This window comes from Medicago truncatula, chromosome 6 (assembly GCF_003473485.1).
Source record: "Medicago truncatula cultivar Jemalong A17 chromosome 6, MtrunA17r5.0-ANR, whole genome shotgun sequence".
Lineage (NCBI taxonomy): Eukaryota > Viridiplantae > Streptophyta > Magnoliopsida > Fabales > Fabaceae > Medicago > Medicago truncatula.
The window spans coordinates 32,527,375-32,547,144 of record NC_053047.1 but is presented as its reverse complement, the minus strand read 5'-3'; the positions used below and the strand labels follow the sequence as shown (position 1 = coordinate 32,547,144).

The 19,770-nt window shown below is 32.4% G+C and overlaps 2 protein-coding genes across 2 annotated transcripts; one reads left to right on the top strand and one right to left on the bottom strand.

Annotated features, from left to right (window-relative positions):
• Window positions 1–7,229: 7,229 nt before the first annotated feature.
• On the bottom strand, window positions 7,230–12,649 carry LOC25496611 (uncharacterized oxidoreductase At4g09670). Its single transcript, XM_013597175.3, has 2 exons — window positions 12,042–12,649; window positions 7,230–8,047 (listed from the first exon to the last, which is right to left on the bottom strand). Exons 1-2 carry the CDS (start codon window positions 12,504–12,506, stop codon window positions 7,415–7,417), a joined length of 1,098 nt encoding a protein of 365 aa, XP_013452629.1. The 5' UTR covers window positions 12,507–12,649; the 3' UTR covers window positions 7,230–7,414.
• Window positions 12,650–16,409: 3,760 nt separating this feature from the next.
• LOC112422834 (uncharacterized) lies at window positions 16,410–17,968 on the top strand. The gene is made up of 2 exons (XM_024786520.1): window positions 16,410–17,009; window positions 17,405–17,968. The coding sequence occupies exons 1-2, from the start codon at window positions 16,410–16,412 to the stop codon at window positions 17,966–17,968; spliced, it is 1,164 nt and encodes a 387-aa protein (XP_024642288.1).
• Window positions 17,969–19,770: the final 1,802 nt, after the last annotated feature.

The following is a 19,770-nucleotide window of genomic DNA, read 5'->3' as shown; positions in this document are numbered from 1 at the left end:
AGCATGTGGCCTAACTTGCCAACCAAAAGCCAGAAAGTCACACCGACCGATTGCTACATTAAAAATTTCATTCAAAAACAATTACTTGATTGGATATAGCAAATATGGGACCAATTCAAGAAGTATTGGACCCACTTTTCAATTTTCCTCTTTTTGTGTCATTCATATCATGGAGGGCATGGGAGAGATCTGTTATAGGGATCTTTTATTTTGCCTTTGTGTTGGGTTGATGGTGACTTTTACCATCTCCATATGCATGTGTATGGCATGACTTGAATTAGTTAAGTTTTCATATTCTTAAATGCCCATGTGCAATAAAATATTAGAGTCTAGGATTTGATAATGATACAAAATTATCAGACCCTAAAATGTGCTTCTTCAAAAAAAATCAGACCCTAAAATGAAGGGGTGCTGATAAGGAAGCCCTAATTTGTTGCAAATGCTTAAAGCTTTGAGTTTGACCTATAGTTTTAATGGTTTGAGCTCGACTTGTTAAAGATTTTGTTAGTCTTGACTACAATTAAAGGACTTCTTAAAGACTATAATGCAAAGTTATAAATGATACTATTCGATTTTTCGTCTTGTTGTGATGTCCAAATTTTATTGAAAAGATCGACTATTCAATATTTGATTTCGGCATAGTTGCAGAATCAAAGATATGTGAATTCCAATCACTTTAATTTTATTATATTATTATTTATAGACATTTTTCCGTTGTATACTGTTACCTTGAATTTTTTGAGTTTGTTGACAAATTCATTCTTTACGTTTTTAGCGACGTTCAATGACATATTCAATCAATATGAATGAATAAATATTGTTTTATTGAACTTGAATTTCCTGAGTTTATTCGCAGATTCATCTTATACGTCTATATCGACGATGAATGATGTACTCAATCAATATGAATGAATAAATATGATTTTATTTTTGTAAAAAAAAAAGTTGAAGAATTTTTCCACTATATGATTACAAATATAACAATATTAAATTAAGAAAATAATTTGCATTAAAAACTTTGGAAAATGAAAGACATAAATAAATTTAGACAAACAAAATTCGGCTAAATAATTAAAAGTCTGATACACCCATGACTAACAAGAAATATGTTAACCAAGGGTGACATCCAACTCTGGTTATACAGGACACTGAAAGTTTATAAACAATATCATGTTACATATTTTGGTTGATGTGGGACTATATTTTGTGGCTCTTTTTTGCTCTTTTGGGGCTGTTATAGCAACTCAAATTGGCTGATTAATAGACGAAAAAGATTGAGCCATGGACCAAAGTTAATTAATTCACTAAGCTCTCGAATGAAAAGTTAGTAAGGGTGAATTTGTTGATATATGGTTCTTATTGATATGATACTATTAATGGTTTGAGCAGCAGTTGATATAAATTTGTTGTTAATCTAGTTTATAATTCAAAATTAATTCAATATAAGGTTAGATAATAAAATATACATTACCATTATATACATTTTTTCTTAATCTTGACTACAATTAAATATAATTCAAAATTAATTTGTGTTAGATAGTAAAATATTGGTTAATCGGCATTTATATTACTAAGTTAATAGTACATTAGGTTTTCTATAGTACATAATGTTAAGCTATTGATATTCTAAGAAATCCTAGCCAATTTGTGTTCTTCTCTATTCTCTATTGAAACCCAATATTGTTAACAAACAAAATTTAAACCAAGTTTTACATATTTTTATAAGACTACTATAAATAACAAAGTCTAGTACAATATTATATATATATATATATATATAAAATTAAAAATTATGAATAAGATTAATAAATCCAATCAATTAATATACCTTTATCTTGATCGGGCTTTAAAGTTAGAACTTTATACTTTCTGAAAAATGGTTAGAATCGTATGTGCATTCCCAAGCAATTTGCGAGATTTTTTTTTTGTTGTTAAAATTTGGGTTTCTTCATGTTGTTTTTTGGATTTTAAAACGGTTGTATTTTGGTTTTCGAAATTCTATTTTCTAAAGAGAACATCTATCGAAGTTGTTACTAAGTTGAGTCACGATCAGATCGCTCTCTTTAAAACGTTTCGTGACACTTTCCAAAATTGTGCAAGATAGACTATCAACCACGCCGTCTCCAGGATAAAACAAGTCCAACTACAACTGTGCGGTTAACTACTGCATTGTAGAAAACCGTTCGAGAATTACACCTTCAATATGGTACTAAGACCACTCTTTTAATACTGAAACCAATATGGTAATGTAACCACTCTATTATGGTGTTGAGACCACCATTCTAATTTTTAACATCTCCAAATATCAATATGGTATTTCAACCACTCAAATATGGTGCTACGACCATTCTAACATCTAACTTCTCCATGAATTGAAGAAGAATATATATGTTTAAGATCATTCTTATTATACCGAAAAAGGACTGTGATCTTAAAATATTATTTATTCTAAAAAGACATAAATAATTGAAGGGATTATGCTCTTAAGACCATTCTTGATTCCGAAGGGACAATATACCGAAAATGAACTATATGGTCTTAAAAACACTTTTAATTCTGAAGGGACAAAAAAAGGTAGAAAAAGGAGAAGGACTTCTTAACACAAGTCGAAGGAGGGAGAAGAGAGGGAAAAACATAGGAAGCATCAACTGTGAATTTCGGTGTGTGGAATGCACTGTGTGAGCTCTCTATTTATAGAGAAAATTCAAAACTAATAAGTGAGAACCTTTGGGAATTTGTGTTTAGTCTTTTTACTCAATTTCCACACATGTTCCAACACTTCCCAAGTGATCTATTGGTTTGAGGTTCATGCCTCAACCTTATTGTTCTTGGCTCGAGCTGGTATATGCATGACGAACTTAAGAATAAAAAGATCAACTTTTTTTTTCCCAAGTAGTAAGGAAGATTAATACCTCAGACCTGCTTGTTGGATCTAAATAGACGGCAATTAAGAGTTTTAATTTAGTTGATTTCTAAATTCAGGTTCAAATATGAGACTTTAATTAAACTAAAAAAATTTGCATTTGTTTATTATTTAATTAATTTAAAGATGAAAAATTCTTTCTCATACTTCGGGAGATGTTGCCAAGATATGGCCTACCAAACACATACCATCCTTCAAAATGTAAGACATGCAAACAAATCTACCGAAAGTTAGGTTATGCAAGATTGCAATGTTTGTGCTTTCACGAAAGTGTTCCAGAAGGAAATTTTACATCGTACCCTTATAATTTGACTCCTACTTTACAAAAACCATAAACTTCTTAATATACCCTTAATTCTAACAAATAAAAAACAAAGTTTCATTTCATTTTCCTCTCAAACCCTAAGAACTTGCTGCAACATAAGATTGTTGTTTATTCTTTAAAATCTCATGTTTGAAAGTGAAAAAGTGGTTTCTTATTGTCCAAGGTACTAGAAATATGAAGATGGATCAATTGACAATTTTTTAGTGCATTTTCGTGGAATTCGCCATTGCCTCACACATCTTGTGCATGAGGCCATACACAAGGTGTAAGACCCATACTTTAGCGCAATGAATTATTTTAGGGTCGCACCAAGAAATGATTGAGCAGTATCCATAGCTAGAGAAAGAGTTTCAGCAGCAACAACAATGGAAGGTTGAACAAGAACAGATCTGCCACTGGATCATGTGCATCAAGAGGAACATGTACCGCAACATCAGCATGTGTTTCCTAAAGAACGTACCGTACGATAATTTTTTCATTAAGGACCATGTGTTCACAATGTCACAATGCTTGTGAAAAAGCGAGAAACACAAGCATTGTGACATTGTGATTGACCAATGTCACTAATGTCACCCAACTCTATGTCACCTAAGTGCTACCCTTTGTCATACAATACTTTCTTTCGATTTTTCTATGTTTTGGTGATACCGATAGCAATAAAAGAACAATTTATCCTTATAGTATCCACTTATCATAATCTTTTTTGATATCTCACTTTTCTTTATTTTTTTTATTGGTGTTATTTTATGAGACATTCCTCTTTCTTTGATCTTCAGTTAATTTGATTCGCCGGTTCACAATTTCAAATAATTATAACGAAAATTTATGCAAAACAATTCGTAAAAGCACTACGAACCAGTATGTAATGTAAGTATCAATTCGCAGTTCACAACATATTAATAGAATTATGTGACTATAATCCACCCATACCACTCAGAAAAGCCTCCATAAGATTGTGTTTTGTTGAAACTATGTAGTATTGCTCTTACTAAACTCATGGAGAATCGTTTATAAATTTAAACATATACAAAGTCAGTCCAAATTAAAGGATTAGAAGTTTAACTAATCCAAGAGAATATATAACCCTTTTCGACCTAAACATGTTGTATCAAAACAGATTTGATTGATGATATGACATAGTCCTATGTTATGGTGGAATGGTTTGCCATCACAGGCTTTTCTCATGCACTAAGAAAAGTGTATGTCTGCAACGTGCATAAAATAGACAGATGTGCCCACACTGCCCCCCTCGTGGAGTCACTCAAAACGTGCATAAATTATAGTATTATCTACTAACTGTTGGGCAGGCATGGATGCAAGCAGAAGTTCAGCTGACCCCACTCTTTGTCAATTTTTTTAACCAATAATACTATATTTTTATATGTTTGACCTCTTTAATTTTTTAGATTGCTCACACATGACTCAATTTATATACTTGAAATAAACAATATAAATTATTATATTATATATGTTAGAAATAGTAATATTACTTTCACTTTACACATTGAAAAAAATATTAAAAAAAAGTAGTGGTCACAAACTCACTTATAAAAAGATTATGAGTGTCTGCAGGAAATAGCAATTGCAAAAACCTTATGTTACTGTAGGTAGACAGATGTAGCGATTCACTTCAAGTTCCACACCATACCACTATGTCAATCTCAATTCTCAATCACAAAATCAAAAAATAATTAAGCTTTTCTACCTTTTATATTTTCTTATAAGTTTTCAATCCCATGTAAGGTGAAGTTGTTGTTGTTATTTTGTTAATAAACATTAATCCCATGTAAGTTGTTACCTTTATTCTTATTTTTGTCTTCTAATTCTATTATATTATTGAGATTTAATTTTTTCCCCAATTTTTGACTTATACTGCATTATTAGGTTTAGTATTTTTCCCCAATTTTTGACTTATACTACATTATTAGGTTTAATATTTTTGCCCCAATTTTTATTATGTCTTACTTGTGCTTGCATTGGAGTTAGCATTACTTTTACCTCTGGCTATGCAACTGTTGAAAGGAGTTTCTCTGCTATATATTTTGTGAAGAATCAAATTGGCAACCGTATGAGAGATGAGTTTTTGAATGATTGTTTGGTAACATAGATTGAGAGTGATATATTTGATAGTGTTGAAAATGAAAAAAATCTTACAACGCTTTAAAAATATGACGTCACGAAGAGGGCAATTGTAATTCTTCGTGTATTTAGTTTTTTGATATAGTAATATACTTTTTTTTTTTTTTGTAATTTTCACTGTTTTGCTTAATGGTAATGACGTTATCATTTTAATGGTTATGGTTTTATATATTTTTGTATAAATATTTATGACAAACGATCTTCACCGCCACGAGATTTGGGCACCACATCTCAGCCAACAACCTCAAGACTTTAAGTATATGTGTCCTCTTTGCATATCCAACATTTCCTTCATTTCTAGTTGATGTGGTGGGACATAATGACTCATACTTGATTTCCAACACTAACTACCCAACTCCCTTTGGAATGAGAAGCAATTGTTGCACGTTTAATAACTTCTTGATCGACATAAGTTACATATAATATATGAGTGCAGTTATATTTTTTATTTTTTTTGACAAAATGAGTGCAGTTAATTTGTGATGTTCTCCAAGCCTAAAGTCTCTTTGAGAAATTTACGCAATCAAATTAAGATTGTGGAAATCAGGGTCGGCCCAACAAATTAAGAGGTTTAAAGCAAAAATTTTATCGTGGCCTTTAAAAAAATATTTTTTTAACGGAATATTTATATAAAATTAATTTTTTTGGAGACCAAAACTTGAATTCATGACCAAGAGTAGTTAAAGCATTTTTGTTAATTAGTTATGTTATGTAAATTTGTAATTTATCTCTCATATAATATACTTATAACTAGATTAATTTTTTAGAGGCATTTTTTTCACCCAAAATTTTAAGGCCTAAAACCTCTGCTTGGATTGCTTGGCCCTTAGACCGGCACTTATGGAAAGTTTATAAGAGTCTCATCATCTTCAAGGAAGAGCAATACCCGGAGGTATGTGCTTCATTCTATAATTTCGTTTCCGCTGTTACTCATAGAATTGATTTTAGATTATAGTGAAAATCTAACAACATATGCATGTAGTTCATCTTCAAAAGATGTAAAGTATATTGCCAATGGATGCACAATCCACATGTTGATTGAACCAAGTCTCTTCTTTGGATATAGATAGGAGATATTCAAAACAAGGTCAAACTTGGAAATTCAAAATTCTTGAGGAAATAAAAAATCTATTGCTTCTGTTCACACTAGCAAATGTTCTAAATTATTTCATGATGTTTTGTTATTTCTCACTTAATGAAGAATAGATGTCCACTCTCATTTAAAAACAATGGTTGTCATAAATGTTTCTAAAGTAATAAAGAGAGTAAATGACTCAAACAACACCTCTTATTTTTAGTGAAAAGGAACATTATATTCAATGAAAATAAAAAGATACAAAGGGACATTAGATCTGACCTAGGTACAATTCAAATGGAGATACATTGTTATATATATGTTCTAGTGATCAGTCCTAATTTATCGTAACAAAAAGTTCACTAATAATAGGCGCAATCCAGCAAACCCTCGTACGGCCATGAAACCATGTTAAAAAAAAAATGAAAAGTGGTAATATGTAAAGAACAAGTAAGGTTTAATTTCAGCGAATGGATTGACCGTGAACACAGTACCAAAATCAGCACTAATCACGGACACAATTCAGCAAACCCTCGAACGGCCATAAAACCATGTTACAAAAAATATGAAAAATGAATATATGTGAAGAACAAATAGGGTTTAATTTTGGCGAATGGATTGATCGTCAACCCAATACCAAAATCAGCACCAGTTCTAAACATCATATGAATATTTTAACATGAATGAATTTACATTTGTGTATTCTCATGATATGGTGAGCCGCATAGCAGCAGTAATTGTAATAGATTTATGCAGTGTTTGTCAACTTAGAAAACTGCATCAAATTTTTAGAATCATTCACAAATCACATTACAACTTTAACATTAGTTAATTGCAAGACTTTATCAAAATAATATTGTCATTTTTCACAATTCAAAGATCACAATGTAATTCCAAAATCACAAATTCACAATCCAACCACATTTTCAAATCATCTCTCACTTTATTTAACCTAATTCATCACAATTTCAACAGATTCATAACCTCTTTGAATAGACTCCTTCACAGCATCCAACACAATTTGAGTCTTTCTACTAACAACTTCCCATGTCTTCTCAGGTTTCATTTCCAACCTCATAATTTTACCAACCAAATCAGCAAACTCCTTAACCATCCAAACATCTTGAGAAAACATTGTCTCAACAACATGTTCATTTGCCCTAGGACACCACCTACCTTGTTCAATCTTTGCATAATCAATCTCGGACGACTCCGAAAATGTTCCAAACCCTAAACTCTCTTCAAACGGAAGCGTTAAATCGTGAAGACGAAGCGACCCTTTTGTTCCCAAAATTGTTACATCAAAGTTTACATATGTTAAGAAAGAGCAATGGAATGTGGCAGATTTTCCATCTTCCCAATGTAATGAAGAACCACATGATATTATTACATTGTCTTCATTGAGTGTGGCTTTTGGGAATGCTAGAACTGATTTCGGAAGCTCATAGTTTACAGACCATAAAATTGCTTGGATGCTGTACCAACCTATGTCACCAAGAGCACCAAGACCATCTAAATCTGGTTTCATTCGGATGCTGTTTTTGAGGAACTCAGGACCAGGATTGTAAGTCATGCAACTATGTATCTGATGTTGAAAACAAATATTAATAAATAAAGTTGAAATAATGACAGAAATTAGAGATGAAAATACTAAAATTGGTTGCCAAGTTATGCATCACTAACATTTAACGATATAATTAATTAGTGACAAATTTTATGTTTTTTCCGTCTCTAAATTTTCGTCACTATTTCAACATTTTTTGGTTAAGAAAAAAAAATTAACTTAATGTTAAGATTAATACTGTCTACTCTCTTGAAATAATATAAATAAAGCTATAAGTACGTTTTTAGTACGCCTAGTGTACTAAATTGGTTGGTTCAATAGGTTGGTTCAAGTGATAAAGAATTTAAGGTTTTTAAGCAAAGAAATAAAACATAGAAATTAGGAAAAAGACCAAAAACCCTACTCAAAAGCACCCAAACGAGTCCCTCCACACATCAACTACCGGCACAAGCAAAGAATTGGTTTCACCATCCACTCATAGTGAGAAATGAACCTTATTGACTAATTCCTTCACATCTAGAATCTTATCGGAGAACACAAAATAGTTACGGGTTATTCAGATGGTCAACACAACCGCATGTCAGATCAATAAAAAATCACATCTAATTTTATCTATATCAGCTAACCGTAGATAGCCCTAAGAAAAACTAACCAAATCCTCTGGCACACTACCAACGGCCAACCAAACAACCTACAATTCAAATACCAGACCTTAAAGGCTACCCCACATATAATAAAAAGATGATCAACTGACACGATACAAAACCCCATAAAAAATACAAATTGGTAATAACTTTTCGCTTAAACAAATTCGCTCTAGATTTGAACCTAAATTAAGAAGATATAAGACCACTATTTTTATATTTTTTTTAAGGAGATAAGATCATCATCTTAACTAACTCAGATAGACGACAAACATCTATGTATAATACATTTATCATATTAGGTATTTACAATTAAATTAATTTTGTAATCATTTTTTGACCCATATTTTAAGGGCTAAAACCCTGCCGACCATGTAAAGCTTAACTTCTTATGCATATCACTTATTAACTAACACCAAAGACTTTAAAAAATAGACACATATATGTGAATTGAAAATCCATATCCATATTATCCACATGTTGAAACAAAGTTTCACCAACATTTATTCTACTGCTAAATTAAGTTTAGTTTCGTTAATCATAAGTCTTTCCAAAATTACCTCAAAAAAAGTATCTCACTATCTATTAGAAAGAAAACACCTCATTGACCACAACAACAATGCCTAGCAAGTAGCAACTGCCTCTCCTAAATAAATTAAGAATAGAAGGTTGTTTATTTCAAGACGTGTTTATCACTTTGTTTATTTACTTTTAATGAGATATATGTTAGTAATAAATTATTAGATTAGTTTTATCTATGACATTATACTTTTTAATCTCTTAGCTCAAACCTGTTAAACTATCAATTTCTCTGTTTCACATTTTAATTAACTTTTGGCTTCTTTTTAATTTGTGTGTTTAATTTATATAAGAAAATTCTAACAAATACCCTCATACATTGTTTAAAGAACTAAGGTATAATTTTTACATAAAAAGTGCTGTAATAGTAATTTAATATATCTTTTGATTTACATTTTTAATTCACAATTTTCTTTTAGAACTTCTCAAACGATATCTTTAGAATTTTTCGTCTGTATATGGATTGAAATGGCTTATTTTCTAGACAAAACTCTTGAGGAAATTCTTGACCCATAGATCGATAAGAATGCAACCGATCCTTTAACTTTCGGATTTTCCGTACTAATTGTTTAAGACGAAAAATATAATGCTAGACACACGTGAGAACATGTTCATATATTTTTATAAAACCCATAGAAAATGACCCACCACACTTTTCTCATCACATATTCATTCTTATAGAATTTTGAGTGATGCCAGACTTAGTTACCAAGAAAAAGCTACCTATTCTTATAGTATTAATTTAATTTAATTGAGTATAATAAAAATGTTGTCGGGTTTAACCTTCACATTCTTATCAATATGCTTAAACTTGATACAATCATGTCTAGTAAAGTATTGGCAAACATTTGACATCAAAAGAGACCTACTCACTAGGATTTATCCATTTCTTTTGATCAAAGCTCCCCAAAATGGGGTATCTACCCTTTGTTTTGAGCAAAACAAAGTACATCAAATATCTAAAAGAACAAAAAAGATCTTAAAAAAACTAGAAAAAAAGCTATGGTATTCGTAAATGTGCCTACAAAAATTAATTATTTTAATAGCAAAGAAAATGAGAAGAACAAAATAAATTGTGAGAATTATAGAATTCATTTGATATTTAAAAAAAAAAATGATAACTTATGCTCTAAGAGAACAAAATAAGAAACTAAAAGTGGAAATAAAATCTTAAAAATTGTGTATTCGTAATTTTGAAAACTTTCAATTTTATCTTGTTAACTTGTGTATTTATTGATTAATTCATTTTTTTAACTTCTTAACATGTGCTCTAAGACCAAAAGTTAGCAGGACTCTTATTATCATGAAACAAATTTAGGTGAGTAGGGCTTCAAGAGCTCATCAGGGTTATGACAAACCCCGATCTTCAAAGAACGTTTACTTATCAGACACCTAAGAGATCTTCACATTTTGTCATAGGAAGTAGTATCTAATATATTTTATCACTCAAAGAAAAAAATTGACATTTAATATATATTTTATAGCTTAATGAAAAATATCATCATTATTTTTTTTACATTAATTGTTTATGTAATTTGAATATATAGTCCATTTTTTCCTGAAAAGGAGAGATATATTGAGCATGGAACCAATATTAATCTTTGTGCAATTTTTGTTTTTTAAACCAAGTTGTTTATTATTCAATTAACGTACTCTTCATTACACACGCATTCACACTCATATGATTCCTTTCATGCATGTGTATAGGAATTCCATTATCTAAAAAATTACAAATTGTTTCAATCTTCATTTAGCAAGATCATGAATTCAAAATTTCCACATATATTATATATAGCTGTCTATTGGTTGTGTATGAGCTGGATTTATTAGGGTAATTAAGTTCTGTAATGTATATTTAGTACTATTACTCTTCTCAATTTGTTTTTGTTTTCTGTTTTTTTAGCTATTTCGTGTTCTCAATTAAAATATACTACTAATTTGGTCCAAAAAAAAATATACTACTAATAAATTCACTTTGTTTTTAAGAAAGCTAGCTCCACAAAGCTTTTATAACTCTTAATATATACTAATATTAGTAATTTTCTTCTTTTGGTTTTAATAGTTAGTGTGTAATATACAACCTCTTTGGTCTTATTTATAGAAATCATTTGAATCAACAAAAATTGATAAATTTTGTTCAAAATTTGGACTAAATATATCAATTTTTGTCGATCAAAATGTTTCATATAAATAGAACGATTGAAATGAGTATGTCATTGGAAGAGTTAAAACAACAAGTTGATTTTTATTAATTTTTGGTAAAATAATCTAGTTTAGTGGATAAAATTCACATTTTAAAGTGAATAAGTGGAGTGAGTGAGTTCGAACTCCAACTCCTACATAGAATAATGCATATTTTACCAACTGAGTTATGCTTATGGAGACGTCACGAGTTGACTTTCTAATCATTATGACTATGCACAAATTAAACCAACCAACCCATCCGTATACCAGCTTCTTTTTACACATATAGTTGAACCTAGAATCTCTTAACCAATCTCAATATTTAATCTCAACCATTTGAGCTATGAGCTAAGCCTTAGAGATCCTTTAGATTATCTTCTGTAATAAATATTGCAACATAATTGTGATCTAGTCCATAATTTAAAACCCCTATCTATCTATAATAAACACAATTTAAAACATTTCATAATATTAAATTTAAAACAACCTTTAATATTAATTAAATCCAAAAACAATCTAATATTGTTTAGGGCAATTCAGTGATAATCTATTCATGTAAATTTTTTTGAATAAAATGATCAAACATATATCAAATTATGCAAACATACCCATTTGAGTTGACCAAAACGTTGCTCATCACACAAAGCCTCCTTCATTTTTGCAGTTCTAGGGTGATGCAACCACATTGAACCATCCATAAACTGCACTCCATTAGTCTCACAAGCTTCAAGAATCCGATCAAGCTCCGATACATTCATCGCGACCGGCTTCTCCAACAACACATGTTTCCCCCTCTCGGCGGCCTTGACTGCCCAAGTCACATGCAAGGCTGTCGGAAGAGGGATGTAGACTGCATCTACCTCATTATCTTCCAAAACAGCCTCGTAGCTCCCGTAAACCCTAACCACCTCCGGCAACCCTTGCTCCGCCGCAAAAGCAGTTGCTTTCTCTAGAGAACGGCTTCCAATTGCTATGAGTGTGGCATTTTGTGCTTTGCTTATGGCTTTGCACAACTTGATAGAGATTTGAGCACACCCAAGAATACCAAACCGCACAACCGTTTCATTAGCCATCTTTGAAAGGAAAAATAGTGATTATTGTGTGAGTTCTTTAGAGTTATGTGACATTGTTAAGAAGGATTAATTTCTATTATGATAATCTAAAGAAGATTAGTTGAATAAATGGTTTTAAAAATATTCTTAGTTTATCATTATATAACTGTAGTTGGGTGGATCCCAAGATGTTATTATATATAGTAATTTGACCTACGTTATGACATAACACATTTCTTTTGCATGTCTTCAGGAGAAAGGGAATCATCACATGATTAAATTTATTTATCTTGTGCCTAATTGTCTGCTTTAAATTAAAATGTATTGTTATTATATCTACCATAATAATTTGTTTCATTAGTTGTCTTTTGTAGTTAGTTCATTTTGCAAATTAGACACCAATTATTGAGATAATTAATTAGTGTTTTTTGGTTTATTGTGGAGATAAACAAACTTAAAATAGTTGACCTTCCACATGATTATTTTTTTGATCATTTCCTGAATAAAGCTTCTAGAAGGAATAACGTTATTTTACAAACAAACAAAGTGGATGATGCATTTGTCTAATTGTATACGATTTTTAAATCTTTAGTTAAATTGTATCATCATCTTTTCTAGGCTTGGGGCTTGTGAAACAAATCCTCTCTGGTGTAAACTTTATACCGTGGTATTTTTAATTTTTTAAACATCAAAATTTATTAAAATACCGTGGTATTTTTAATTTTTTAAACATCAAAATTTATTAAATAATAAGAGAAAAAAGTACTTATCTCACAATTCAGAAAGAGTACATGGGCCCGTATAAACACAAACAACCAACATCAAGAAATTAGACAAATAAGAGGGTTCAAAAACCATTTGTAATACAAATAAGGACACCCTGATTTTTTAGTAATAAACCATCTCTAATAGATGACTTTTATCGCTTCTACAATCTCCTCCAACTCTCAAATTTTAGAAGAGAAAATCCAAATTTTCTAAATTGTTGCATGCCAAATGAGTGTAAGCCCCTTTCAATGTTTTTTAACAAAAGAATATGATGAATAATGTTGAAGGAGTGAAACAGTATATCCGGTAAAATCACCCTCGTTCTTTTCCATTTAAAAATAATAATCCAAATCTTTCCATCGACAAAACAAGTGATCCTCCATTTTTCGAATACGCGGGCACCACACACAATTTGAAGTTACACCCGACAAAGCTCCTTTTCGAGTTAAGTTTCAACGAGTCAGAAGTTTACCAAGAATTAATTTCCAAGAGAAAATTTGGACTTTTTTTTGGAGCTAAACTAGTCCAAATTCCCCTTAGTATTCTCTTAAAGCATATAAATCCTTCCACCGAAGAGATGGAAGTTTGATCTTATCTCTACATAAAAGATTTGAAGGGTAATCATAATTTCTAACATATTTTTCCTTCAACGTACATCTTTCCACAAAGCCTTATTGTAACTTATCAAATGCCATCTCCACATTATAAGAAGAGGCAAATTGAAAATTTTAAGATCTTTGATACCTAATCTCCCTTCATCCTTAGGTTTACATATCGCCTTCCAATTCACTCAAGAATTCTTCTTCTTCAAAGTTGCCCCCCGCCCCAAAGAAAGGAATAATTAAAATCAAGCCTTTTTCAAAACTGATTCCTCCACCGACCAAGCCTTTTTCCAAAGCACAAATTTCCGATTTCTGAGTATCAAGACTTTTAGGATTTGCTACAACCGACAATCCATAATAAGTAAAAGGGAGAGAACCTACTAAGAAAAGAGGATGTTGGAATGATATAAGGGTCTTCAACACTGGCACCTATCAAGCTACTTTTAGAAAAGTTGATCTTTAGACCCGAAATCAATTGGAACAATTTAAAGATAACCTTCATACACCAAAGATTTTCCACACCAACCTCGCAAATAAATAAAGCATCGTCAACGTATTACAAATGAGAGATAACCACATCTGATTTTCTGACCTTGAAAACTTTTCAAAAAAACCTTTTGATATTACTTCCTTCATCAAGGCCCTTAGCCCCTCTGCCACCAAGAGAAAAAGAAATGGAGTTAAGGGATCTCCTTGTTTAATCCTTTTTTTGTATTTCCACTTGATCAATTGGGCAACAATTAACTATAAACGAAAGATTCCCCGCAAAAACACAAGCTTTGATCCAAATTATCCACTTAGGACAAAAACCATGTCTCACCTTCATGTACTCTAAGAACTTTGAACTTATCGAATCATATGCCTTTCTGAAATCCACCTTGAAAATAAAAAATTCCTTTTTCGATCTTTTAGCTAAGTCCACCACCTCATTAACCACCAATACACCATCTACATGGAGACTTCCTTTAAGGATAGCCGATTAGTCACATTTTATTAAGGAATCAATCACCGTGGCTAATCAGGTTGCAAGAACTTGGTCCGGTTTATATACACTTCCAAGAAGAGAAATTGGACGATATTCCCGAAGAGTGTGAGCATCGAGGGTCTTCAGAATTAAGGTAACAAAATAAGAAGAGAATCCTCTTTGAAGGCAATCATTATGGTGTAATTGATCAAATAACACTTTTACTTCATGTTGGAACAAAATTTAATTCGTACAATACCTCTAGAGTTTTGATGATAACAAAGTATTCAAGAACAATTGGATATGCTAGTATATATATTCAAATGTGCATGACCATAGACTAAAATTCATAGTATAAAATCAAGTTTTGATCCTGGAAGAATATATACAAAAGCATTTGAAAACTAAGAAAGCTGAAGATCTGCATCAGACTTTGAAGACCATGAGACTCTGAAGTCTACCAGAACCTGAAGATCGCCAAACTCCGAAAGACAGAAGACTTTGAGGGACCTAGAAGCCACGTCAAACTTTGTTTTCTTCTGAAGTTGTCTCTATCATACTTAGATAGTACAACTTGTCTTCTTCTGATCACATGCATATATAAATAAAGAACTTCAAGGACAAAAGGAATGAACAGATAATTCCAGTTGCATCAAAGGAATTTCAAATGTCACGTCAACGACATTATCCATATCAAGTAATATTCCGACATTCTTGATTGAAGCTTCTCAAAGACTCAAATTATGCGCTGGCACATTCTCAACGTCTATTTTTTTTGCCTATATAAGGAGCTAAAGACTTGAATTTATAAAAATATTTTCATTAACGAGGCATATTTATTACTGATTGTATGCTAGTTTAAATTATAAACTAATTGTCTGCTTTCAATTAAAATGTATTGTTATTATATCTACCATAATAATTTGTTTCATTAATTGTCTTTTGTAGTTCATTTTGCAAATTAGACACCAATTATTGAGATAATTTTTTTTTGGGTACATTATTGAGATAATTAATTAGTGGTTTTTGGTTTATTGTGGAGATAAACAAACTTAAAATAGTTGACCTTGCACATGATTATTTTTTTGATCATTTCCTGAATAAAGCTTCTAGAATGAATAACGTTATTTTACAAACAAACAAAGTGGATGATGCATTTGTCTAGTTGCATACGTTTTTTTTTAAATCGTTAGTTAAATTGTATCATCATCTTTCTAGTTCTAGGCTTGGGGCTTGTGAAATAAATCCTCTCCTCTTTTTACCGTGGTATTTTTTAATTTTTTATAAGCATCAAATTTTATTAAATAATGAGAGAAGTACAAAGAGTATTTATCCAACAATTCGAGAAAAAAGTATAGGGGGTACTTTACCCACATAAACACAAACAACCAACATCAAGAAATAAGACAATTAAGAGGGTTCGAAAACGATTCGTAATACATCAATAAACCATCTACTTTGGAGGGGGCGGCCTTAATTAAACCTTTTACTTTGGAGGAGCTTAAAATTGCGGTCTGAGACTGTGATAGTTATAAGTGTTCGGGGCCTGATGAAGTTAATTTTGGCTTCATTAAGGAGTTTTGGTTGGATATGCGTGAGGAGTTGATGAGGTATGTGTTAGATTTTCATCGAAATGGCAAGCTTTTGAAAGGTATAAATAACACCTTCGTCACTCTTATTCCTAAGAAAGATTGTCCGCAAAGTTTAAATGATTTTCGTCCAATCTCCTTGGTGGGAAGTCTGTATAAGGTGCTGGCTAAATTGTTAGCAAATAGGTTGAAGTCTGTTATCAGTAGTCATATTTCAGACTCTCAATCAGCTTTTGTGAAAGCAAGAAAGATTTTAGATGGAATTCTGGTTGCAAATGAGATAGTAGATGAGGCCAAAAAATTAAAAAAAGATTTACTTCTTCTTAAAGTTGACTTCGAGAAGGCTTATGACTCTGTCAACTGGAAGTATTTGGATGATGTTATCGGGAAAATGTCTTTTCCGACTCTTTGGAGGAAGTGGATGCGTGAATGTGTTACTACGGCGGTCTTAGTAAACGGCAGCCCCAATGATGAATTCTCTTTGGGCCGACGGCTTCGTGAAGGGGATCCCCTTTCCCCTTTTTTGTTCCTCTTAGCGGCGGAGGGGTTTCATGTCATGATAGATTCCATGAATACAAATAATATTTTCACTGGTTATAAGGTTGGTTCGGGTCGTTCTGTATCTGTGTCTCACCTTCAGTTTGCAGATGACATTCTCATTTTAGGGAAAAAAAAGTTGGGCTAATGTTCAGGCAATACGCGCTATTTTGCAGCTATGTTTTGTTTGAAAGTTAACTTCCATAAAAGTGAGTTGGTGGGTATTAATCTTCCTGAATCTTGGTTACTAGAGGCTGCAGATGTCTTAAATTGTAAAATTGGTAGTTTGCTTATATTGTATCTGGGCCTCCCTGTTGGAGGTGATTCGCGTAGACTGCATTTTTGGAATCCTGTGGTTAATTGCATAAAATCTCGGTGTCCCGTTGGAAAAACAAACATCTTCATTTTGGTGGTCGTCTTGTTCTTCTTAAGTATGTCTTGACCTCTCTCCCTATCTAGGCTCTTTCCTTCTTCAAAGCTCCCTTAGGTATCATCGTCTGGATTGATTGGGAGGCCATCTGTTTGGCTAAGGAGGTTGGAGGTTTTGGGGTTAGGAGACTTAGGGAGTTTAACTTGGCGCTGTTGGGAAAGTGGTGTTGGAGGATGGTAGTGGATAGAGATGGTTTGTGGTTTAGAGTTTTGTCTGCTAGATATGGTGGGGTTGAGGGGCGGCTTCAGCCCTGTAGTCGGGATGGGTCAGTGTGGTGGAAGGATATTGTCAATATTCATGATCGCAGTAGTTCAGTGTTGGGGAGTTGGTTTTCAGACAACTTGCGTCTTAGAGTCGGTAATGGTGTTAACACCTTGTTCTGGTTGGATAGATGGGTGAGTGATGTCCCCCTTTGTGAGAAATTTTGTCGCTTATATGATTTATCTGATAATAAATTAGCTACTATGGTGCAAATGTTTCAATGGGGGTGGGGTGTTGGTGGGGAAGCTTGGAAGTGGCTGAGGATGCTTTGGGTGTGGGAGGAGGAATTGTTAGAGAAGTGTAGGATTTTTCTGTTAACAGTTACATTGTAGGTTGATTCTGCTGATGCTTGGAGGTGAACCCCTGACATAGCCAACGGTTACATGGCTAGTGGTGCATACCGCTTACTCACAGATATGACGCAGGTCAATGAACAAATTCCGGCCAAGCTGTTATGGAGGAAAGATGTGCCTTTGAAGGTTTCAGTGTTCGCTTGGCGTTTGTTTCGCAACTGACTACCTTCAAAATTAAATTTGTTCTGTAGAGGTATCATTCTTCCTGAGGCTTGTAACTGTGTCAGTGGTTGCGGTCTTAATGAATCTGATTGCCATTTATTCCAATCTTGTACTTTTTTCGGATATCTTTGGCAGTTGGTAAGGAATTGGCTTTGTGTTCACTTAGCGGATCCGTCCCATATTTTGGATCACTTCATTCAGTTCGGTTCTTTTATAGGTTACGGTAAATCTAGATGCTCTTTTATGCATTTGATTTAGTTTGCTACAACTTGGGTAATTTGGAAGGAAAGAAATGCTAGAATTTTCAGAGACACTCAGAATTCCCATATGCAACTTCTGGAGAATGTCAAACAACTTTACTTCTGGTGGTTTAAAACAAGTTTTATATCTTTTCATTATAGTTTTTACAACTGGTGCCAAAATCCTTTGTTATGTGCAGGAATTGACTAATTTTTCCTTTGTTGTTGAACACTGATTGTATTTTGTGAGCATTTTCTATGGTACACCTTGTACCTGGAAGATGGCTCTTTGTTTCAATATATCATTTTGATTTCTTAAAAAAAAAAAAAAAAACATAAATAAACTATCTCCAAGAGGTAACTTTGATTGCTTCTACGATCTCCTCTGCTTTTGAAGCTTTAAAAGAAAAAATTACCACACCGAACTTCCCAAAATTTTTAAATTGTTGCATGCCAAATGAGTGTAAGCCCCTTTCGATGTTTTTTAGCCAAAGAAGATGATGAAAATTGTGAAGGAGTGAAACAATATTACCAGGTAAAATCACCCCTGTTCCGATCAATTTAAAAATAGTTTACCAATACTTCCACCGTCAAAACAAGTGATCCTCCACCTCTTAAATACATGGGAACCACACACAATCCAAAGTCACACCAACCAACAAAGCTCTTGTACGAGATAAGTTTGAGTGAGTCAGAAGTCTACCAAAACTGAATTGCCAACTTAAAATTTAGACTTTTTAATGAGGCAAAGTAGTCCAAATTCCCCTTAGTCTTCTTCTAGGTGTCGCATTCAAATCCGTTAGAGGAAGAATTTTACCACTCAAAATGAGATAAAAATATTTCACCATGAAGATGTTTGTAGAATCAAGCTCTCCTCTCTTCAAAAAAGATCCCTTCTTCAATCAAAGTATCAACACCACTCTTCATCAATCCACTGACGCATTTGACTAACCTTGTTATTCTTTTGAGTGAATAACGAAAAGAGTATAGGAAAATTGGGTAAAAGAGATTTACTCCCTATCCAAATATAATGACAATTAATCACAAATCTTTCTTATGGTCTCCATCCCAAATCCAATTCTTTGGAGACAAGAAAAAATAATGGTAGGAAGATCTTGTTAATATATTGGTGACTTCTTCTCCGTACTTCTTTCACAAAGCAAATCTAGAAGTCCTAGCTCAACTGAAAAAATGTCGAAATTGTTAGGCCAGATGTCATGACCAGGGTTCGAACCCCGTTCCCTCCACTTGTGTGTGTAAGTTTATAATGACTTTGTCATTTCGTCTATCTACCCAAAAAAAAAATATATACATCTTTTGGACTGGGTCAAAGATGCTTATAAATAATGACAAAGTACACAATTTTTTTTTAAGAAATAT

What these genes read in the sequence shown, in the direction of transcription:
- LOC25496611 (XM_013597175.3), bottom strand. Translation starts at nt 12,506, where the DNA reads ATGGCTAATGAAACGGTTGTGCGGTTTGGTATTCTTGGGTGTGCTCAA. An exon ending in GTTTTGGTCAACTCAAATGG is followed by an intron (nt 8,048 to 12,041) that starts GTATGTTTGCAT and finishes TTTCAACATCAG; the next exon opens with ATACATAGTTGCATGACTTA.
- LOC112422834 (XM_024786520.1), top strand. Translation starts at nt 16,410, where the DNA reads ATGCGTGAGGAGTTGATGAGGTATGTGTTAGATTTTCATCGAAATGGC. An exon ending in ATATTTTCACTGGTTATAAG is followed by an intron (nt 17,010 to 17,404) that starts GTTGGTTCGGGT and finishes CTCCCTATCTAG; the next exon opens with GCTCTTTCCTTCTTCAAAGC.